At 26.9% G+C, this 26271-nt stretch overlaps 1 protein-coding gene across 4 annotated transcripts in view; it reads right to left on the bottom strand.

Annotated features, from left to right (window-relative positions):
* LOC119678922 (nuclear pore complex protein DDB_G0274915-like) overlaps positions 1-6123 on the bottom strand; it is an 88281-nt gene extending 82158 nt beyond the window's left edge. For 2 of the 4 annotated variants that reach the window (XM_038091018.1, XM_038091019.1), the window contains exons 1-2: positions 5874-6121; positions 5247-5483 (exon numbers count right to left, since the gene is read on the bottom strand). In XM_038091018.1, coding sequence (XP_037946946.1) covers positions 5247-5376 — 130 coding nt within the window. In that variant the 5' untranslated portion in view covers positions 5377-5483; positions 5874-6121. Of the gene's footprint in view, positions 1-5246; positions 5484-5873 lie in introns of all 4 variants that reach the window. The other 2 variants (XM_038091020.1, XM_038091021.1) reach the window with 2 other exon arrangements.
* Positions 6124-26271: the final 20148 nt, after the last annotated feature.

The following is a 26271-nucleotide window of genomic DNA, read 5'->3' as shown; positions in this document are numbered from 1 at the left end:
ATAATTGCAATTGGCGCATGAAATTTATATCTTGTATTTGTTTTAAATCTAACGACGAGCTTTCATGTATCTCGATTTTTTTTTCATAATGCAGAAGTCACAAATTTATAATTATATTGTTATATTATTACAATTTTATCAACTAGTGCTGAGGGTGATTTTTTAAATAGAAAATTGATCTAAGTTTAATAAAATATATTTTATTGTTACTGATGTTTTAGCTACAGTTTATAGTAACTTAAGAAAATACATTTTTTTAGACTTATTTAAAAAATTGTGTATTCTTTATCATTGATCATATATATATAAATAAAATTTGGTTATTAAAAAAATAAATTATAAAATAGAAAACAAAATATTTTAATTACAAGAAATATTCAAATGATTAAGTAGAGTTATGTTCTATTATCGATTCTAAGACTCCACTTTAATCCATTTTCCATTGTGCTACAATACATAAATTAGTGTTTTAAGACTACCTTGAATCTTTGGCAAAGCTTAAAGTGCTGTGGTCTTGAAGTGAGATCTTGAAACTGATTAAAATCCTATCAAAAGTTAACCACTAACATGATCCACTTGCTTATGAGATCGATAGTAACAAAGCAGGTGTCAGAGGCACTTCCTCTGTCGTCCCCGTAACTGCAACAGAAGTCATTAAAAAGAAGTTTTATTCTTTTAGTGAGGATTTGCAAAAGATTGCAATATGTCAATAAACCTAATACAAGTTTATTGTCCTTACTGAGAATATTAATGAGATTGTTTAATTTTTTCTTAACAAAGAGGAGCCAACTTCTGTACTGTTGGCTACTCCTATCTTGTATTAAATTGCTCAATGATACATGTATACATATATACATTTCGCAATGCATTACATTTTATTATTATTTTAAATAATAAAAAATAATAAAATTTAATTAATTTTATTTAATAATAGTGCATTTAAAAAAATATGGATACTGACTCATGTGAACGCTGGTTTACGGGTACACTCGTTTTTTGTACCCTAAAAAGTGAATAAAGCTTTTATATTTTAACAAAAATGTTGAAATTAATTAGATTATAGAATATAATACGTTTTTAATTTAATTTGTTGTTAAATCATTTTAATCACTATTTAATTATTTATTTAATCAAGAAGTCCATAATTATATCACTCCAAAACTTAATTTACAAATAGTTTTGTAGAAAATTTAAAAATTAAAAATATTATATCTAACATAGTCACTAGTTATTTTCATTGCTAGCTGTGTACCATTTTCCCATCTAATAAATAATTCAGAAATGTATATAAATATTTGAGGTTGTTTATATAGTGCTAAATTATCGGCAAAACACAATATAATCCCTAAATCCGTCTAGGTTATTATTACGAAAAAATTGAAGTCTTTAAATTTGAAAACTAATTTGTAATTATTTGCTTATACATAGAGATCATCTCATGCGGAGTGTATCAGAAATAATTTACTCAACTGTGCCCTAAAACCTTTTTGTGTCAGTAGGAAAAACCATTAAAATTGCACGTTGCTAAAAATGCTTATAAAAACGAAGTCAACAATAAGGAAAACGAAGATGCACTGGCTGATGTGTCAAAAGAAGCAGAAAATAACTAAAAACAAAAACAAAAACAAAAACGAAAAAAAAAAAACTAAAATTATGCAATTTGTTTATAATCATTGCATCTACACATGAGTACACGTTGTAACGTTGTAATGAAGCAAAGAGGTGGCAACGCCAACATATTACTGAACGACCTCTGCAAGTATGGGATTTTTGTTTGTATTTTTTTTATTTGAAATCTTTTTATATTTGAATTTGAATTTTTTATTTCATATTGTTTATCTATACAACTTAATGATGTTGGTATTGTCGGTGTTGGCATTTAATTTGACGTTGACTTGCCGCTGCAATCTTGTAGCAGTCGCAATTTAAAGCAATTTTTTATTGTTGTTTAAACAAATACAAAATAAAATTTGTTTACATTATTTAGTTACACAAATAAAATAATATTATTGAATAAAACATTTTTTTTGTCATCCGTTTTTTTGAATATTTTTAAAAAAACTTTTATTTGTAAATTTTTAGCAAAATTAAGTAATTTTTATCAATTTTGTATAAAATTTTAAAGTAATAAAAACAATTTTTATAACTCATAAAAGCATATAACATAAAATTAAAGTATTCATAATATGAAAAAAAAACTATGAATTTTATTTTTAATCCTTATAGGCCTCAATATTAAAGGTCATGTGGATGTAAAGATACTTTTGTGCTTTGATTGGCTCGAACTGCTATGAAACAAAAGTGATTGTGAAATAGAAAATAAAAATTTCCAAGGAAATGAAATAAAAATATCATTAATTTTTACTGAATATATAATTCAGGCATTAAAAATTAAATTTTGATAAATAAAATTAACAAATGAATACTTGCAAAATATATTTAATGTTCATCAAAATAAGATAGTAATTAAATTATAAAGAAGATTTTTAAAACACAATAATAAAATTGTTGGAAGATATGAATACATTTGTTAAATAATAAATTAAAAAATAATTACACGAAACTTTGGTATTGAATAACAAATTAAAATGTTTAATAAAAATCTCTTAAGTTTGAAAATTAAAAAATGCAGATAAAAAGATTTCCAGGCAAATATCCATTCAGATATTGTAATTTTGTGAAGGTGCATATGTTTTGATATAAAAGTGAATTACTTTTTTAAAACCCAATAAATAGTCTTCAAAAGAGAGTTATAGTGATAATGAAAGGATAAGCCTTAAAAAGCAAAATTTGCTTGCGTACTTGGGTAAGTAATAAATCACAAGATGAAATATTATTTTTATGTTATTTATAAGAGACAATATACCAAAAAAAAAATTACAATATGAAATATTATTTTTACATTATTATCTTTTATTAAATGCGCATTGAAGTAATTGCAAAGAAGAGACCCTGTTTAAAACAGCGAGAAAATTAAAATGGGTATTAAACAGATTATAAACAGTGAAAAGAATAAAACTGAAAAGAAAATAAACATAAAAAGTGTTAAAGAAGCAGCTAAAAGCACCAAAAATAAAACCAAACAATTTAAACGAATTGAAGATATGAAGGTGCTAGTTAACTGCACTACAGGCACAAAATAAATTAAACCTTTCAATATCGGTAAAATCTTCATTTGTATTTAAAAGTAATGTTATATTTCTGCACTACAGAGTAAGGGTATTTTTATTTGCAAGGAATTTTTTAATATCCCAAAGAAAAAAACGTATAAGAAAATATATAAAAATGCTAGCTATCTATTCTAAAAACACGGATAAAAAATTACAATAAGTTAATATAGTTTAATTCTAGATAAATATTTTCTAACATCGACACAAAATTTCTTATCTCTTTTTAAAAAAAATATTTAAATAATATAAGAAATAATAAAGAGTTTAAGTTACAAAAGTGTTAGTTAACTACACTAAAAATAAGCAATAAAAGTGAAAAAATGTTTCAAGTAAAATTTTTATCACTTTTTAAAAACAATATTTTGATAATACAAGGAATAATAAAGAGTGGAAGAAATAAAAGTGCTACTTAACTGCACTAAAAATAAGATATAAAAATGAAAAATGTTTCAAGTAAACATTTTTAAAGTTGAAAAATTTTTATATTTTTATATAAAATTAATATTATAGTAATCCTATACGATAGAGAAAGCGTGAGAAGTCCTTTATTATTTCAAAAAAGCGTAGCTATTTTATTTGTGATTATTTTTTGATATTTTTTTATGTTTTAAAAATTTAACTTTCAATATGAAATAATACACTCATTGTATAGTGAACAGATATATTTTTTTAGAAACGTTAGGCAGTACCCGAAATTTTGACTAAATGTATATACCGGAAATTTTATGGATTTCACAACGTTCCAAAAGTTCATATTATTGTTGTTGTGATGATTCAATTTGAGTGATATGTTGTGTTGTATAATTTATGTTCTGATTTTTTTTTAGTTAATAATTTATGAGCGGGCTAATTGGTCATTTAAATAAAAATAAAAAAACTATAATTTATTATTTATATTTTATTAAGATATTTTCCGATATTTCAATTATCTTCGATAATCATCTACAGGAAATATTTTTACTTATGTATTGTGATATGTAGATGGACATGAATATATTGCGTTCAATAAGTATTGGAAATTTTGCTTTCAGACATTAGCTTAAAGTGCTTTGATTGTAGGAGTAAGTGAGTAAAGCAGAAGTATAATTAATATATCTATATTTATAAATTGTAGATAAGCGACACAAATGTATATGTATCTATATATTTATAAAATGTAGATAAGCGACATCAATATATATATATAAAAAATTTATATAATATATTAATTTATTAATATATAAGAAAGGATATATTAGCCATGTTTTATTTAGAGCGTTTGTGCTTAAAAGGAAATGGGAGGCAATGTTTAAACAGAAACAAAAGAAATGGAACAGCAGATTGTGTGGAAAATTGAATAAGTAATTGTCAATTGTCGATACGAAAAAATAGCACTTTAAATACAACATAGCTATAATTCAACTATGGTCGTGTGCGAGTTCGAGTAAATTGAGGTAAAGTAAATTGAAATTTCCTGGGAATTTTTTGCACTGCTCTTATGTATATATTGATTTATTGCACTTATTTCTAATTTTTGGTTAAATGTTTTTAAATAAAATTATTTATTAAACATCTTATAAAATTTTCACAATGGTAACACTTAATTACATCATATTTATCTAATTTACCGTACTCAAAATTCTGTTAAATACCAACATTCGCTGCCATACCGACATAATTTACTACTTCACACAATTTACTATCAATTTACTCGAACTCGCATGCGGCCTATAAATATATTTCATGCAAATAGCTTTATAGTAGTGTTATAGGTTATTTACAAGACAATAGACACAAGAGAAGTTTAAAACACGATTAAAATAGACTCATGCAGTCAAAAATGAAAGAGTCTGCAACAATAGAATTTTTTCCTTTTAAAGCAAATAAAAAGAAGCTAACAAAAAAAGTAAAACTTTTACGCCCAAAAGATTATTTACGAACAATTATATAGAAATTATTATTATAGAAACAGATAAACACAAAAACAATAAAAAGCCAATCACAATCAATAATTAATAATCTGAGAACACAAATAGACAAACAAAAAATTTCAAACAGACAAAAATACTTAAGAACTTTATAATAAGATTATTATACCGAGTTTAGCGGGCGCTCCATTTACGTATACAATTGACCCACTCCAAAGCGTTACGGAGACAGCAGTAACGGCAATAATCCAAAATAAGCTTAAACCCTGCCGAGGGCTTTGTCGTGATGTCGACAGCATATTGTTTGCTCTGCAGTTGTTGTTTTCTTTTTTTACTAGCGGCTGTTTAGCACTTTTTATTTTGATATTTGATTAACAATAAATTTGCAGAAAAATATTAAGTAATGCTAAAAATAAATTAATTAAATAAAGATATTAAATTTCAAATTATTTCAAAATTTTTTACAAATTTCTTTTTGTTTTTTTTTTTGTTTATTGTTGTTGTTGTTGTTTTTTGAAACAATAGCAAATAGCACTTAAAAAATTGAATATTTTTTTTCTCACTTAATAAATTTTTTATTAATTAATTAATTCTTTATATAATTCTTTATAATCGCGCGCAAATATGAGTTTTAAATGTAGGCGTTAAGCACTGTTCAATTAAAATTTAAATTAAAAATTGAATTTAAAATAATTGTTTAAGTAATTGAAATTTCTAAGTTGCCTTATACGTCGTTTATATTCTATTGCTTTTTATTTTTATTTACTTTTTTATATGTATATATATATCTTTTTACCAGCGTTAGATGTAGAATTTTTCAAAATTAATATTTAAGCCGCGCTTTAAGTTCAACACGTCCGCACCGCACGAATTCTAGCTTTTTAATGAATTCGCATTTTCAAACTGAGCTTGCATCAAGCTACTGCTAGCATCGTTTAAGCGACGTCGGACGGACGTCGGACAGACGCTTGCGCAGTAGCAATAACAGTAGGAGCGACAGTTTGAAGCTGTGTTGTTGGCTTCGCAGCGCTGTTTTGTCGCTCTTTTGTCGCCGCGTTAACGCTTAGCCGTTGTACTTTTGCGCACTTATTTCAATGAAGTTAATAATTTTAAAAATTTTATTATATTTTTTTTTGTTTGTTTGTTAATAATACTTTTTAAGGAAATAAAAACAATAATAGCAAAGAAAAAAGTTTTAATCATGATTCGTCGTGGCTGCTGTTTTTCCCACTTCTTATTTTTGAACGTGCAGTTTTCGATATTAAAAACGTCATCGCTTAAGCATCTTCAATAATTGAAATACAAGTACACAGAAAAAAAAAAAATTATAATAATAGTACTAACAATTACAAAGCATATAAGGGTTTCATATTTAATTAATAAAATTAATAATTAATTTTGGGGTATTCGGCAACACTCGAAACAGCTGTATGGTCAGCCAAATATTTAATTAATTAAAATAATATAAAATGAATTTTTGTTGTTGTAGTTCACTACTGTTCGAAAAAATCTCTGTAAAATTTAATTTAAAACACGTCTTAATTAGTTATATTATTATTTAATATCAGAATACAAAAAATTATATTGGGTTCTTGGGAAAAAATCACCCGTCTCTCTAAGTAAGAAATTAATGATATACAAGCAAGTATTAGCTCCGGTGTGGAGATATGGAATCCAGTTATGGGGATGTGCATCGAAATCGTCTATTCAAATCATTCAAAATTTCCAAAACAAAGTTTGAGGAACGCTCCGTGGTCCATTAGCAATACTGACTTCCATCGGGACTTGAAGATCGAATCTGTAGATGCAGTAATACAAAAGTTTGCGGTAAAGCACTAAAAATGGTTATAACAGCACCCAAACGAGACAGCCCACTATCTGTCTAATACATCTGGCCTACTGAGGAGACTTAAACGAACTAAGCCTTCACATCTACTCCCGAATTAGTAGTCTAATAATAATTTAGATTACTACTCTATTAGCACTAAGTCTTTGACAACTTAACAATTGTAAAATGTATTGTGAAATATAACAAAACTGCTTGATAGTTCTCTGTACTTGAATTAGTCGTAGTCAAATGAAACATGTATTTGTATTATTGTATGTATTGTGCTTCAAATAATAAAAAAAAATATTTAATATTAATTATAGCCACTTTTTACAAGTTCCTAAGTTGTCAGTTTTATCTTCTCAATAAATCTAAGTCTATGTCGCAGAAATAAAGTTACATAGTTAGACATCAAAGACAACTCATGCTATGAACGACTTCAGCCCTAAAAATTACGTCTATGATACTCTGATAACTCTGATACTGTGATACTGTGATAACTTCCTGAGCTTGAAAAAAGTTTATCCCGACAAAACGCAGCTGCAACAAGCAGATGTATTACATCAAGACGCACTGCAAGGATAATCAACTGAAGTAGCAGCTTCTCCTGAACGCAGGTCACACCGATGAAAGTCTTAAGTGATTAATAAGGTCCCTACCTTGAGTAATACTAATGTAGTCCCGGGGTAGGACAACGTTTTTAAGAATAAAGAGGATGGGGTGTACATGTCGGGCATTTACTTTTCGCGGATTGCCTTCTCCTTCTCCACGCCGTAAAAAAATCAAAACAAAATATCTTTTAATTACATATAAAAATTCTACTGAAAATCTTACTTTTTTGATCTTTGAGGTTACTTGAAACGATAATGAGGAGGTCTTGTTTTATTTCTGACACGTTTAAATTTCGTGTACTATATGTTAATTCAACTATGCATCTAATAGTCAAACTAATTAATATCATTAAATAATGTTGAGCTTTAAGTGTCAATAGAACTCTATACAGTGAACTTTAAAAATAATGCTGAATTTGTTTCTCATCTATTTTAGAAATACCAATTATGTTTTACAGAAAGGTATAGAAAGTTTCGACTCGTATCTCTATGTGAGCAGATATATTTCTATTTATTTCTCTTTCTGTTATATTCTTATTGTTTTTAGTTTAGAGGATTCTACATTATACTAATAGATTAATTTATTGAATTTTATTGAACAGTTGTAATTTATTACTATTCGCAATACCTCTCTATTGAAAACCATCCTTTGTATTTAGAATTTAGTTTCGTCATAACGAACGTTAAAAGTCAATCTAACATCAATCTAAATCAATTTAAATTTATTTGATTTATTATATTTAATTGTAATATTGACTTAAAATGCATGCAAATGAGTTATTATCATCTGGATTGTATGTATGATGATTGAATGCATAAGGCACGATGTGGACAACGACATGCATGAGGCATCATAAGAGGTTTCAACTTCAAAGAATAGCTTAAATGTCCTGAGTCTATTTTATAACGATGATATATAATATCATATTATGCAATACATATGATCCATATTCATCACATATGAAAATCTTAATCTAAATCCTGTTTTTTATTGTGCTTTTGAGTCAAAGGCTACTTTTAACGTTTATTCATGTTGCATGATTTTCACCAAAAGTGAAATGAATGTTTAGATAGAGATGTGTATAAAAGTTGTTTATGTGATCCTAAATTTGCATAAAGTATTCACTTTAAAGTTATTGTGGAGCACGTTATATGAATGAGATGAGTAAAGCACTTCCTCTACTTCACACAACTTACAATCTAACCAATAGTTTAGGTGCAATGAATATGTTAAGTCATGATGTCATAACATTTAACGCTTTCTAGCACCACGAAACCATATGTGTAAATTATAAGCGTTTTTATAATTGGGGTTTGTGATCTTTATTTCAATTTATTTAACACAATGTAAATTATAATCGTTTTTATAATTGGGTTTTGATTTCATTTAATTTATACAATTGAATTTATACAATTTCGGTTATATATATATTGATTGTTTAATCACTTTTTTATGTGTACCCGTGTGTTGACACGTTCGCGATCGAAAAACAAGAGACAGAATCAAACCAACGGAGTTTACTTGCAGTCAAAAAATATAACAATAAAATTTGCTCATCTCGAGCGCAAAAAACAAAAGGCAATAAAACAAGACTTAGAACCGTTGGTTTGATTACATCTTATACAGGGTTAGTTAGGTAAATTAGTTAACCATATATTAACCATATAAAATATTATATATATATATGAATTATATAATATATTAATTATAATAATTTAATTATACAATATGATTTACAATAGATTAAAATATAATAAATTATAATATAAATCATATAACACATCAATTAATAATTCTACAGAATCCTACAATATTAACAATTTGACTTTAACCGCTCTAACAATATGTATGGTAAGTCATTGAATAGACTTAAATGTTAAACTCAGTATAGTTAAGTTAAGTTCACTTTATACTCATAAAAATAAAAAATTATTGTTTTTTATAAAGTATTATTAGTTAAATTATTTAATAAAAAATTAGCAATTGCTGAGAGGCGTTGTTTTTTCCAATGCTTCGATTTATGCCATTAAATCAGATACAATATATCGCAATCGTTGCAGAGGAGGTTGAATAAAAAATGTAAGAAAAATGCTAATAGAGCTTTAAATTCTTTTTTCTTCTTTAACTATTTAAGTATAATTAAGAATATATAATGTATAGAAAAAAGAAAAATGCTAATAGAGCTTTAAATTCTTTTTTCTTTTGTAACTACTTAAGCACAATTAAGAATATATACTCGTAATATACTATATAATAATGTTATAAGTGACTCTCTCAGCATTACGGTCAGCTAATTGTATAGTAATTACTCTTTAAAATAATTTTTATAACATTTTAAAAAAAATTTTTATATTTTTTTTATGATTTTTTACAGTTACAGTTTTATTTTATTGTGTTAAGTTCATTTAGTAGCGATAATTATCACTCTTGACCAACGCAGTATTCAGTATTTAGTATTTGGTTAATCATGTTAATTGTCAAATACCGGTAGTGCATTTATCTTGTTTTTTTTTTTTTGAAATGTAGACCCTAAAATTCGTGGCCATAGTCTGACCATAAATTTCTCAGCAATTTGTCTTCATTAAGGTTTTATTATTTCACATTTTCATTTTACGTATATATACCTACATTATAGTATAAAAAAATTAAATAACTTTAAAATTATTTTAAATGCACCAGATCGCTGGTATCTAATTCATGTATGTATAAATAAATTATGTGATTTATCTTTAACAATATTTTAGTTTTATAGTTTTGCACATTTAGGAATTTTTACAATTTCATTCAATTTTTCGTAATCTAATTTTGATTACTTTATTAACATTTTGAACACATTTTGAACAAATTTTTTCCACATTTACGTTGATGGATGTATATCATAACAGCTCCGCTATATCATTTATATCCATCTTCGTTTTTTTCTGTTTTTTTTTCATTTTTTTTTCTTGGTGAAGATATACACAATGCGCTTATGTTGTAATATTGTTACTATTATTAAGTGAATTTTATATTATTTATCTGTTTCTTCTGCATCTCTCTTATTAACACCTGAAAAACTTCAAATAAGATTATTGTAATTTAATATGCTGGGAAGATGATATTGTTTTTCTGCTATTTTCCTTCTGAAGACTGTGCGTGCTTATAATTGTAATGCGCCACAAACGCTTATGGCACATATTTTGCATAATTATTTACTTAAAACGCTTTAAAAGGTGACTTGCAATTAATTTACCTATAACGTTTTTCTATTATAAATATATAGCATACATTTTTACATTATTTTTTTTTGCATTTCTATTTAGCAGTCAGTTAACGTAACTAAATTTAAAATTATTTTACTTTAAATAGAGTACGAGGTATGTGAGTATTTAAGAGATGTTAATAGTCTTGATGTTACATATTATGTGTTTGCTCACAATATCATTCAAGCATAAACTAATATAACATATATAGATTATAGTGTCGTCATACTTTTGTTCATATTCATGTTGAGTCTTTTTCGAATTAGTGCATCTGAACACTTTTACTCTTAGTTACTTGGAGGGTTTCTACCCTTCTCACTGACTAATTTATGTATTACTCAAAAGCTTCGTGATTATTCGATGACTGATTTAAGATCTGCATACCACCCCGAATGGCTAGAGATTATTGTGAGATTAGATAGTACTAAGTAGGGCAGCCTATCAGTTTTTGCGAATAGCTTATGTATTTTTTGACCGGGTCTATTCTAAGGTCTCTTAGCATGTGATTTGTGCGAATGTATCAAAGTACTTTGAAGAGTGAGTTCTGGATAGTAGAGTTGGTAGCTTTGCTATATGTGACACAAATTGGTTATGTCACTCTTAATAGCGTTTATTTTACTCTTTATCCTATATACATAAATAGATAGATATATCTTAATATTGTTTAAAACACAAGCGGTACTATAGTTAGAAATTTATTTCGTGAGGAGTTTTCAGATAGTTCCGGAATTTAAAAAAAATATTTTTTTGTATTATTTAATTGCCAAAATGATTAATATTTAATATACATATGTGTAAATATAGTCCTTCGATTCATTTTAGTAGGAGAGGGCAGTAAGCTTTTCAAATTTCAATGCTCATATAAACATTTATAGGTGTCAGGGGTTCTGAAATAGGAGTTATACAAGGAATATATATATAATATATATATATATATATATATTATATATATATATATATATATAGAAAAATGCTCCTCTTCCTACAAAAATAACAAAAGTAGCAATAAAATACTTTTTAATTTAAAATAAGTGAAAGTAAAATCATTCTTTAATTTATGCTGTCGTCCTTTATAAGGATTATTAGAACATTGGTTTTGGACTATAAAAAAATTGAAGATACAGAGAATAGTCACAGAAATATTTTTCTCCTACCAGAAAAATCGCCAAAGTTACTTTTAATTATAGTTTTCATTGCATGTCATATACAGACAATTAAACAACAGATATTTTTAAAGACCATTAAAGGTATATTAAAAAATTGATTTCGGACTATAAGAAAAAAAAATAGACTTTCAAACTGGTATGGCAGTGCATTGATAAGTGCTAAACATACTTGGCTGAAATAATCAGGTGCACTTAATATGCTTCAATAATAATAGACCCTTTCTGCGGTCTACGCAAAGGAACTTTATCCATTCTTTTAATCGGAGCAGAGAAAAAAAGAAAGATAATTATATTGGAAAAAAGCTACCAAGACTATCACAATCTAAAACTGCTTTGAGGGACTTACAACCTAAAACACTTCACGGTTTGCATAGAACAAACAAAGAGTAACCTAATAAATGTTAAGGGACTACTAACCGATCACTGTAGATTGAACAATCATCTAACAAATTCAGTAATCCAAACTAACTCAGACTGCAGATAGTGTAGAGAAGAGAGTGAAACCGCATGCCATGTGCCATGTACAAGCGGAAGAAACACCTTGGAGGATAAAGTAATCGGACTTGGAGAAACACTCTAATCTGACTAAGTGGCATAATAGATCTTTTAAGTCGCAGTGTACTATTCCTTTTCTATAAAAATAATTATTAATGTTGAGTTAAACAGAAATACACTCTTTTTAATCGAATTTTTAGTAAAAAATCTTATGTTAATTTTATTTTATTTAGGGTATCACATATGTATGTATCCTTTAAAAAAACTTACAGTTTATATTTGCGTTACTAAAGATTCATCAATTATCAATTAACCTTGATCGATCTATTGATTGCAATTAAATCAATTGCAGTCGATTGCTGCGAATTTCTTAGACCACATCGATTCACATCAATTATATCAATAAAAAAGGTTTCAATAATTTTCTTATAAAAATAAAAATGAACACGATTTAACTTAAAAAATCATTAATAAATATTTTAAGTTATAATGATTTGAATTTGAATTTGAATTTGAATATTACACGAATGCACTCTTTCAAGGTGAAAATCATCATTAGCAGTATGATTTGTATAAATTTTCTCACATATGACGTCAACGCATATATTATGAGCATTTCATTATATCACTGAGGTAGATAGATATTCACTTAAATTTTAAATACATTTTAATTATGTAAAAATGAACTTAAACGATAGAATAGAACACCGTAAGCTTGGAATCATTAACCTAACCGCGCCAACGGTTTGGACTTTCCATTTCATTAGAAAACGAGATTTACACTTTTGTTGTTGGTTCAGTATTTAAATAAATTCTTTATGAATTTGTTATAAATTTTCGATTAGAATGTATCTACTAGACATTTGTGTGAACAAGTTTGTTATTTATTACACTAAAGTTGAAACATTAAAATTTTTATGGAATTATTGACGTTCCTACGAGTATTACATTTTTTTTAATTTAATTTTTTTTTTATTTGATTTTATTTTATTTGTAACGATGCTCTTAACATTTTTTTAAAACTACAATTGATATGACATGATTTCTTTATACTTTTTATTATTCTAATATTAACATATGCAAATATTTTTATATATATTCAATATATTTTGCGTGAACGTATTTATAAATTTAAAAAAAAAATAGTATTTAATCAAAATAGTTCAAATTCATGTTATCGGCTTAGTTTTTTGCTCATTCATGTTTTTATTTAGTATATAATATTTTATTTAAAAAAAAAAAGAATCAATTAAAAAAAATTTGTATATTTTAAAGATTAAATTATTTGCTTTATAAATAAAAATTTTAATGATTTTACCATAAATAATTATTTGTTTAACACATTTAAAGGTATTTTAAAAATTAATTCAATAGGTTTGTGCCAATAAAATTAAATGACAACATTTTTCAAGTAGATGGGTTTGTTTGTTTTTAAAGTAATCTGATATGAATGTTACAAATAATTAGTTATTTATATTAAAATATTAAATAATTAATTTTAAATACTTACAAGTATTTAATTAATGTACATAAATTATAATATGATTTTATTTTTTTGTAAATTATATTTATACATTAAAATAAACTTTCAAAATTTAGAACCACTTTGTTTTTCGACTAGTTCTAATAAGTAAAAAAAATTTTTTTTATCCTTAAAACCTTACAACAATTTCAAAAAATTGACAGAAAACTTCAATGGTTATAAATGTCAGAATACAAGTGGCAAATATATGCTTCTATACATACATAGACCTTATGAAATCCAGACTACTATCTAAAGAAAGTAAACATTGAATATATAGAACGAAAATAAGACCGATTGCAACTTATGACTCGGAATGCTGGACAATGATAAGGGCGGACGAAGAAGCGCTGCAGATTTTTGAAAGAAAGATAGTTCGCCAAGTATATGGACCTATTCGAATGGACGATGACACATTCAGAAGACGAGCAAACAACGAAATTGATAACCTGCTTAAAAATGAAAATATAGTAAGTAAGAAAATAAGACCGATTGCAACTTATGACTTGGAATGCTGGACAATGATAAGGGCGGACGAAGAAGCGCTGCAAATTTTTGAAAGAAAGATAGTTCGCCAAGTATTTGTATTTGGATTTGTCAAAGCACAAAAACTGCAATGGGCAGCTTACGATGTAAGAATGCCACCTGAAAGACATTCTGCCAATATATTTAATGCTAATCCGATGACAACAAGGTATAGAGGCAGATTGAAGCTGAGATGGAAGGATAACGTGTACGAAGATCCCAGAAAGTTCGGAGTTCTGAATTGAAAAACAATTGCACAAGATCGAAGCAGATGGATGGAGGTTGTGAAGGAGGTCAAGGTTCACACTGGAACGTAGTGCCAAATAAGAAGAAGAAGAAGACAAAAAACTACATTTAAAAAAATATACTACAATAACAAAATTGTGTATATGTTTAGATGTAACTTTCTCCATGTTTAGGAGCGGGGCCCATTTTAAAATCTTCTGTTCATTTGATTACAGCATTCGATTGAAAAAATGCAAATCTTCATTGAAACGTGGAAACGTTAATGCTAATATCCTCCCTGTATAACTTTATGTACTAACCGTAATCACCACAACACTTCCTTACGGAGTCAATTAAGAGTGCAAGACAACCAAAAGTACGTGCATCTGGATTGCGTGGTACTAGATTTCACCTCTGATGGGACATCGTAAATGAAAATACGCTTGCTACCAGTTATATCACAAAACAGTACAGGGTGGGGCGTAATAGATTTTAGTTGCCTGTTACGAACATTATGACAATATAATATATTGTTGAGCGAGAAGAGTAATCAAGAACTCATAGACAGACTTCTCATTATGCAATATGACTTTGGACACACTTCCCGCATGTCCCTTTGGCTATATTCAAACGGACATTAGAACACTTGTAGATAATATATAAATGCGAATTAAAGGGTATGCAATGTGATTTAGGAAGGTATTAAAAGAGTGATTTAGGTTTTGAAGTGAATTCATACATCATTTCACAACATATGGTGTAGCTTTAATTGATGTTTCTACTTCAAAGCAATGAAATGGCTTCGTAAAGCCAATGAGGCCTTTGCCAATTTTAAAAATATTTGGAAATCATCCAGTATCTATCTTAATCTGTTAATCAAAACAGATTTATCTGCGTTAAATCTGTTTTGCTTTATGGATCTGAGACTTGGTATGTGACTACAGCTATCACTAATAAGTTGCATACGTTAATACCTAACCAACAGTCAAATTATAAAAAAAATAATTCAGAGGAAATACGGATGGCTGGGATATACTCTCCGCAAACCAAACACCGAAATTGTTTATGCTGCACTCGAGTGGAATCCGCAGGGAAGAAGATATCACGGACGACCGAAGACAACATGGTTAAGAAGTATCAGTAAAGAAACGAGCAAATCATTTAGTGAGTTGAGAGCAATAGTTTGCTTTCGTAGTAATTGGAAAAATCTTTTGTTTACACTAAGTTCACAAATGTTATTTCTAAACATTTCACAATAATAATAATAATATATCTATTGAATAAAATAGAATTTTTGGCTTAGTCACTGAACTATTTTCTTACTCTATTTTATTTTTGCTTTATATCTTCAACTAACAGCTGTTATTATATGGGTGGTGGGTTAGTGTTGTTATTTTAACAATAGGTGGGATCCCTTAAATCTAATCAGAAGGAGAAACATTAAGCAGAACTAGCTGATGAAAGATTTTCTTAATAATGTAATTGATTCTCAAAAATAAATTGTAATGCTATTACTCATAGTATATAGGAGCAAAAATAGATTTTAAATCCCGGTTTACGTATAATCCATCTTTCAAAAATAAACTAAACAATTCATTTCTCTTTTCTTAGTTCCGTTCTATAAAATATTACATGAAATAATACAAAAATTAATATTTAACATTTTATTTTAATATGTAAGCTGAATTAAAAGGCTTAGTCTTTTGGTTCATTGATAGTCGTGTTCAGAAGACAGACGGAATTTACTCAAAATAGAACTTTGGCTAAGATATCTTGGTTTCTGTGATTATTTATTATGTAAGTTTTTTTTACTATTCATATTTGTTTATAAATAAAAACATTCGCTTATTGTCGATTAAAAGTTGTATTAATTGTTGAATTTAATTTTGTGGTTTTGGTGTTCGCACTTGCACCTTGGCATTAGATATCCGGGTGTGGTGTAAATTATTTTGTTATTTCTTTTTATTTTTTGATAAATAAAAGTTTTAATAATATAAAAGAATTTTTTAAATAATTTATTTCATCTTCTACAGTTTTATTCATGCTGTTTTCGGATTCTACTATAGTGTTGGTCGTAAATAAAGAGGCTTACGTTTGGATTTAATGAATTCCATATTATTCCCGAGTCCAATAGGTTGCTTAAATTATCTCAAATAATTAGTATGGTAATTAGTTCAAATTGTTGTTACTTTGTTACGTTCTCTTAAAATATTTCCCAATATAAATATAGTCGTATATTTGTTTTAAATTGAGCCTACAATGTAATTGCAAAACAATGTATGAGAAAATTTCAAAAAAAATGTTTTAAATTTACATTCAAAATTATGGGAATTTTACATTAATGAGTTATCAATAGAATAGCAATAAAATAGCAATTTATAATCAGATATTTACGAAATCCGAAAAATATAATTTTCTATAATAGCGATTTTTCATTATGCATAGATAATTGAAGTTGATTATTTTAAACGTATATATATTTAACAGATTAAATTATATTATTTAATATTCGTTGATTTTAATTACAATTTTAAAGTTATTTACAGTTTTTCAACGAGATTAGTTCCGCAAAATTAAATTCATGGGAAATAAAATGAACTCAGATTTATATTATTATATAAATCTAAGTACTAAGTACTAACTTCCTGATAAATAAGAAGATTTCGCATTATTAGTATATGTAAATTATTATTACAATGTAAACACAAATGATAAGCAGAAATAATATACATATATATTTTACATAAAAAATTTTATAACACGATGATAATTTATTAAAGTATAATCATCGGCTTTCGCTGATAATCTAAAGTAGTAATTTGAAGACTGGAAGTACTCAAGTTCGATATTTTGTTGCGTAGTAGCTTTATTAATTCTTAAAACAGTAGTCGCAAACGTTTTAAAATTTAAGACCACAGGGAACTGCAGAGTTCACTATAAGTTTCTAAGGAGGAAAAAGTTTGAATATATAAACAAATTTCTTATCCAATCATATTCCATTACATATAGTATTCATTTATGAGAAATATTTTTTTATGCATACCGGGAATATCGGGAATTTTTGTTAAATATTTTTTTTCTATTGCTAGAAAGGTATATATATGCGTTTTCTTTTTGTATATATCATTTCCATAAAAACTATTTTTGTTACATTCTTTTTCGAAATTGTGTACTTAATTTTTTCAAATGTTTGAAGTGCTTTACGGAACTCCAATACTTCACAAATTAAAGATTAAGAATCAGGTTTCTAAGCTTTACAGTGAATTCTTAAACTGCATAGATTAAGAACCGCTACTCTAGAAGTTGGAGTCCTGATATGCAGGCTATGCTCTAATCATTTATACTTTTGTCTTTCAATCTGTGTAGTGACTACATTATATATACTACATTCTAAAATTATTTTGATTACATATTTTATCAAAGTAGTTATTTATTAAACTATCATAGTATAGATAATAAAAAAAATTTGGGGACCAATAAATTAATGAAGTTATAACGATTATATCGTTTCTTTTAATGTTAAGTCTGACTTACCTTTCAATATATGTATTCTCTGCTTCAATTTTCTACATTATATTTCCAATAATTTCTTTTTTTTTGTAAATAATTCGCTGCTGACAGAATAGTCATATTTAAAAGAAACAAGAAAGATTCTATCACGCGATTATAAACATTAATGAGACATAGTTCTATCACAATTCATAAACGAAAGACTGGAATTCAGAAAAGCCAATTGAAGCTACCAAAGACAGTTTCACAGTAGTCAAACGGAACAGATGTGCGGAGATCAATATATTGCTTCAGAATAGAAAAATCATCATAAACAAATATTATATAGGGCTTTTGATGCGTTTAAACGATATATCAAATAAAGTAGTTATTTTTCAAGACAATTTACAGTAATAGTCAATAATAACACTAGGTTAAATATACGAATTGCATTTTGTATTGCTCTTTCACTTAACAAATTCTCCAGATCTACCAATCAGTGACTACTGCTCGCTAATAAACCTTAATGCAACAATGACTCCTACTCCTTTTGGAAATGTGATTTGTCTCAACTTCGTAAATTATCACAGAAACAGAAATTTTTTTAGATGTTTTGTAAATCGATCTATAAGAAATACAAAAAAAATAATGGAATCTTTGGTTCTTAATGAAAATTAGTTGTAATGAAGTTGAATGAACAAAATAAGGACCATAATATAAGTCTAGGTGTTTGAGCTCCATTTTGCTTATTTCCCATATTTTCTGACAAATTTATCACAGCCTTATGTCCAACACAAGATAAGACTACACTGTGTTCCATATTATTAGACTCTAATTGGAGTTGTATGTTGATAATCGTATGTTGAGCATTATTTATTTGTGTACTGGTTATTGGAACTGAAAGAGATTATATTAATGTATGAAACCGAATTTTGTCCAAAAAGATGCAATATTATACAAGATTAAAGTACACTAGCTGATTTGGACTATAGTTAGAGTCGTCAACTATTGAGTGAGAGAATGTAGTTTAATCGTATATTGAGTAATACTTATTTGTGTACCAATTATTGAAACTGAAATAGAATATATTAAATGATATAGTACTATATATAAGCCTTATGTCCAACACAAGATTAGACTACATTAGCAACTGTGTTCCATATAATTGGACTCTAATTGGAATCGCCAACTACTGCAGCTGCGAATGTAGTTTAATCGTATGTTGAGCATTACTTATTTATGAAGGGAGGATTAAAACTGAAAGATAATATATTAATGTATGAAGCTAAATATTGCCCAAAATGACACGATCTTATATATACATCAGCCTTATGTTCAATAGATGATTAGACTATACTAGCTACTGTGTTCCCTATAATTGGATTATAGTTAGAGTCGTCAACTACTGTAGTGAGCAAATGTAATTTAATCATATGTTGAGCATTATTTATTTGTGAAGTGAGGATTGGAACTGAAAGATAATATATTAATGTATGAAGCTAAATTTTGCCCAAAATGATATGATCTTATTTATTTAAATTTTAAAATAATACGAATGCGATATATATCTTCCCCTTTTCGCATATTACTTATGTTTTGTTTTTTAATTAAAATTAATTTTTTCCATTTATAATATATATATAATGATTTGCTAAATATTTTAAAGTGTAAAAATTTTAAATAGTCCTATTCTCAGTTAAATTATATTCAATTCCTTATGTTTCTTATTAAAAAATAAATAAAATATGAAATAAAAATTAGGAAACCACAAATATTAACATATCCGTACAAATTGCTAAATTAACATCTTAAAGTAATTATTATGGATCAATTAGAATAATATCTTAAATTCCAGTAAAACTGCATTTTTTAGAAATCGTTGAAATCGAAAATTAATATTCGGCAATGTCTGTTCTTGATTTTTGACTACTGTTTATTATAACTAAAATTCTCTCGATACTCTCGCAAATTTTAAATTTCTTCAGTATTATTGCTTGTCTCGAAATTTGCTTCTGTTTACAGATTGACCATAATTATACCGCTTATCTTATTGAAATATGCGATAAGATCGCCACTTCCATTCTCCATGCTATTTTTTCACCATAAACTCTAAGCATTTTGATAACCATCCAAATAATTTGAATGGCTCTCAGCGTTGAGCTCTTTAATATAGATTTCTATGCAAATTAACCCAGTAAGCCAAGATAATGGCGTTGTCATCGACGCTGTTGCCGTGGATGATACTTTGGAGCTGCTGCCGTTGGCAGTGGTTAATGAATGTTGTGATTGCTTGTTGTAGCTTGTTGTGGCCACTTTGGACTTTTGTTTTTGTTGTTCGCTTTTTATGTCATAATTTTTTATTTCTCCACATTATGGTTAATAATAAAAGTCTTCAAAATCGAACACACAAAAACTGAAATTGTGATGATCACTTTGGGAATGTGTGTTAAGGTCAGGGTAAAGCGTTGGATTTCTTACGAATTTTTTTTTAATTTTTTTTGACACTTTTGCTTACACTTTTTTGCAATAAATGCAAATAAACCCAAAAAGAGATGCGTAAGGTTGCACATGCTCATCTCTGCAGCTCATCTCCAAGTAAAGCACGTAACAGCGATGACAACGCTTATAACCAGAATTGCAGCAAAACAAGTGGAGCCGGAGCCGGTGATGTTGGTGTTGGCTTTTGAGCTTTGGGAAAAAAATGTGCATCGATGAAGGTAACCCGCTTTGGTGTTATTTTGATGATGATTGCACACTTGTGTGTTGGAAGTTTGTTTGGTACGTTGTTGCCATTTTTTTTAAAGCGTGTCTCCTTGGGTTATTCTCTTCTGCCGCTTAACTATGGACTCAAACTACACCAGCAGCGCAGCGTGTAGGCAGTTTAATTGTCATCAACGTAAAGATTATAAATATTTAAGACGATTAAAGCTAATACATATCTTTACAAATAGTTTAGTTTGTTGTTTGAAAAAATAAATTAATTTAAAACAATTTTGTCAATAATTTTGTATAAAATTTGTAAAAGCTTTTTTTGTTTAATTTTGATATTTTTATGAATTTGATGAATAAGTCTACCTTTAAGGCATATCACATGCCTGAAGCGACTTCATGTCACGCAATCGAACAAGTTTAGAAACAAACATTTTTATTTATAATTTTTAGTTGATATATACTAAAATAAAGTATATGCAAATATAAGTCTGTATAAACTGTATATAAATTAATTCGTATAATGATAGTATTTTATCTTTTGGCGCAGCTATTTTTGTTACTTTTGTAACGAGTTTTTGTTCGAAATGCTGTTTCTGATGAGCAGAATTTCGGCTGCTGCGATGATTGCAAAACTGATTTCATATCAGAAATTCGCATTTTTTAAGTACTCATCGAAATATCTGACAGCATTTTTTTCTAATTTTTGACCATATTAGAAACTTGTTAACATTTAAATATGTTTACTTAATCAGCTTAGAATAGTCTACTTTAATGAAGATTTCAACACTTAAGTGTAAAATAATTTTTTAAATAAATCACACAATAACTATGTCTATGGGCTAATACGGAAATCTATTTTTCATACTTTTAATACCTATATTTATTAAAATTTTTGTTTCTATTTTTTGTATGATGAAGTATAGACAACCTTTTTTAGAATATTAATATATATTATGAATTTTAAACATAAATCTTATAGTAACAAAAAAACATTAAAAACAAAACATTTAACATAAAGAACGGAAGAAGGATATAGAAAAAATGTTTGTGCTTCAAAAATATGCCTATGAGTTAATAGGGAAATTTTTTTTTCATGTAGTGTTAATATACTATCTATTAAAATTATTATTTCTCTTTTTAGTAAGATTAAATTTAGACAACCTTTTTTTAATAATTAAATGTATTCTTGACCAAAAGAAATTTTTTAAAAATAATTAAATCACGGATTTGTAGAAGGTGTTTTTATACACCTGAGCATAGTGTTGTATGTCACTTTTGAAATTTAGTCCGGTGTCACTTGAAGTTTGAATATTAATACCTAATATTCTAACTTTTTTTTAGAATATTAATATATATTATTAATTTTAAACTTGAAGCAAGCAAGATAGCAGTGTTTGAAAGGAAATTACTCAGGAACGAAAACGGATACAACCACGGGCAATAACGGCTAGCTGAAGTTGATGCAATCAACAAATTTATGAAAAAGCAGCGATTAAGATGGGTTGGACAGGTGATAAGAATACCGGATACGAGAGTACCGCTTAAGAGTTATGAGAACGAAGTAGGAACCAGCAAAAAAAGAGGGCGACCAAGAAAACGATGAAAAGACAGTGTGCAGTAGAACTTAGAAGAAATGAGCATAAGAAATTGGAAAATAAAAACAAAAAACAGAGAAGAATGGAAGACTGTTGTTAAACAGACTTAGGTCCCACATAAACTGTATAGTCACGAATGATGATGATGATTAATTTTAAACATATTAATAAATCTTATTGTACCACAAAAAAAAATTATTTGAAATCAAAGGATATAGATAAAAGGATATAGATAAAAAAAATTTGTGTATGAAAAGTAAGCCTATATGCAGTGGCGTAACTACATTTTTTAGGCCCATAAGCGAATTATAATTAAGGAGCTCCTACTAATATCTTTTTATACCCTTTACACGAAAAAGTGTAAGAAAGGTATATTAGGCTTGTGAAGATTTTCGTATCGTCTGTTTGAAGTCTGTTTCAGTATCTAAACAATGTTTCAATTTATTCTGTGTATCACAATTAGCAAAGGCATCATTTAAATCGTTTACTCCTTCAGTTTTGTTTTCATTTATTTTAAGAAAATTGTCCTGTTTTGGTAATTTCTTTAATGTTAATAATTAATGCATAAATTTATAATGGGGCCCCCTAAGTTTGGGGGCCCGAAAGCGTTGCTTCCAGTCGCTTCCCTGTAGTTACGCCACTGCCTATATGTTAATATGGAAAACTATTGTTCATACAATCAACATATTTATTATTATATTTGTTTATTTTACTGTAAAACGAAGTTTAGACAACTTTTTAAAGATTATTTGTTTATATTATTTTTTTAAAACAAGCCTACAACATTAAATACATCGGTTAAAATAAAAGAAACGAAGGATACAAGGAAAACATTTTTGTATGGTATATCAAAGGTATGTCTTTGGGTTAACAAGGAAATCTATATTTTATAAAGATAGTCCATTTTTTTATGTAAGAAAAATTTAAATTAAAAATAGAAAATATTAGAAATACGTAACAGGAATCCTTATAAGATATCTGTCCTGAAAATGGATCTCATCAGGAAAATATCTTACCTTATGAAAGCTTACAACTTTAACTATAAACAATTTTACACAACTTAAGGATATTAAGTGTTCAACTAGCAATAATGCAGATAAGATAGCGTTTAAATTTTAGTTCGAAGGTTGTTCTTTTATTTGACCTCTTAATTCTCCTAATTTTATCTCTGATCGTTTGTTCATTAGAAACCTTATAGAAATTTAAAAGAGATTATAATATATTTCTATATTTGTTAGATTGAAATATATCAAAATATTTAAATGATCTCAATCCATAGATAATACAACCCTTCTCATCTTGATAGTCAAAATTTTAAGTAATCATTTATAGTTTTGTATTCTTGCAAATATCAGAATAAGAAAAGTTTTAAAGGCTTCAATTAATTTATTTAACTAACGTGTAGTCTTGAAAAAACAATTTATTATCTTACGTTTTTTATATAACGTATGAAAAATAAATAAAAAACGACATTCGATAATTTATATATAAGATGAAAAATGGGAAGGTATCTATAATTTCAAAAAAAAAATGGTAATATAGATAATGGACCTTTATTGATTAACATTTAATTGTTTTTCTATATATGTGCTAAGTTGAAATGTGCATTAAAAATATATTAACCATTTAAAAATGTTTTGAAATAATTACTAAAAGTATTGAATACTAAAAAATAAATAATAAATAATTCTGTATTTTTTATTAAATGTGTCATTTAACTCGACTTTTCCGAAACTTTAGAATATGCTTTACCGCATTGATTAGTGCTAGGACCACTTGTCCTCACTTCTTTCTTATTATTAAAAAATACTTTTATATTAATTTTCTCAAAAATTCTTTTTATCTTTTAAAATATGATCTAAGACAATTCTAATATCAATGCCGTGATAAAGCTCGTACAGCTCGTGGTTTATTCGGGATGGTCGACTTTTCGACAATTCATCTACCAAAAGGTTTTATGGTTATTATTATTAAATACTTAGCCAAATTTGCATCCGATAACATATTTAATTTATTTTTAAACGCTTAAATAATATACGTAAATATAATTAAAAAAATAATTGCGTTACGGTCGAAAGTTCTAAGGTGTCGAGTGGACTAAAAGCGGTTATAATGTTTAGTTTAGCTTTTACTTACAATGTTTTCCAAACATAAAAATTGTGGAATTATAATTTTTTTTATAGAAATATTATTTGTCATTAAAGTAAGTTATATAATAAATAGTCCTTTATTAACCATATTAAGATTTTATTTAATATATTTTTTAATGTTATATATTTAGGTATCTTCTGGTATTTTTAAACTGACAAATGTGCACTGCATATCGGAGGATAAGAATTTTTCTGAATTCTCCATGTGTCGGTTGAAAGCTGTAAAACGAGACGTTACTGAGTTTTCTTTTAACTTAAATATATATAAGCCAGCAACTGATATATTTGTTAGTATCCGCGTATATATCTATGATATTATCTAACTGACATTTTCAAAACTATTATTTAATTAAGGTGAATGTGGAAGTTTTACGAAAATATAATCACTTTGCACCGTTTGGAATTAATTTTACTTGGGATGCCTGTGCGTTTATAAGACATAGACAAAATAAAATAATATCTGTTTTTTATAATCTGTTTGCTGATTATACAAACATAAATCACACATGTCCATACCAGGTAAAAATGTTTAATTACTTTTCATTTGTTTATATAATAACTTTTACCTGTTAAGGGTGAAGTAATTATGCGTCAATTTATACCTCGCCATGAAAAACTTACTGTTACAATACCATCAGGCGATTATCTTCTTAAGTCGGCATGGATAATGAATAAAAAACTACGAATTCGAGTAAATGTTAATTTTGTTTATAATGAACCTAATAAAATATAACTCTAATTTTGTTTTTTGTTTATCTTTAACAAAAGACTACCATATACAAAATTTTAGGTAAGTAATTCTCAAGAAAATATATTTATTTGAAATAATCTGAAACCTAACAATTTAATGAATAATATTTAATAAAACATAAAATAGTAAACAGATATTATATATAATAAAAAAATGTTCTTTTTCAGTTTCCAAACTTAATGAATTAGTAAAACCGGTTTAAATTACTATCTCTATTTATAACTTCTTTGGAAAAGTTCTTTGGAGAGATAGATAAGTTAACTTTCTTTGTTAAGACAACTCTAGTCTTTTGGACAAATTTTATATATAATTTTAAATTAGTTTTTTTAAATTACTAATTACTGGTCGTCATAATAATTTATTATACTTTTAAATATAAAAATATATATTTTTATATATCATTGAAATGTCTGATGCATGCATTTAAAGATCTAAATATTTAATAGACACCATGCCTGCTGGGTTCCGCGTTTTTAAATATCTCTACAAACGGAGATAATTCAAAAGCTGTGGTGTAAACAATTGGGTTTTTAAATGAAAAAGAATTAAAATACTGCAATATAAACTAGTTCATTAATTAATGGCTATATAATATACATTCTTATATGATTAAAAGTTCCTTAAATATATATATATATATATATATGTAAATGTTTATGTGTTATATTAAATGTTTATAAATCTACAATATTATTTGGCCATATTTTTGAAAATATATTAAAAATCATTTATTAATAAATTCTTCTTTTAATATTGTTACTAATATTGACAACTTAGTATGACAACTAGAAAGCTAAATCACATAAATTCTAAAGCGGATTTAAAAAATTTGGAAATCAAATTGGATCATCACGCAAACGTATTAAAAAATATGTGTAGGTT

This window comes from Teleopsis dalmanni, chromosome 2 (genome assembly GCF_002237135.1).
Source record: "Teleopsis dalmanni isolate 2A chromosome 2, ASM223713v2, whole genome shotgun sequence".
Classification (NCBI taxonomy): domain Eukaryota; kingdom Metazoa; phylum Arthropoda; class Insecta; order Diptera; family Diopsidae; genus Teleopsis; species Teleopsis dalmanni.
The sequence above is the reverse complement of the archived record's forward strand: the minus strand, read 5'-3'. Positions and strand labels throughout refer to the sequence as shown.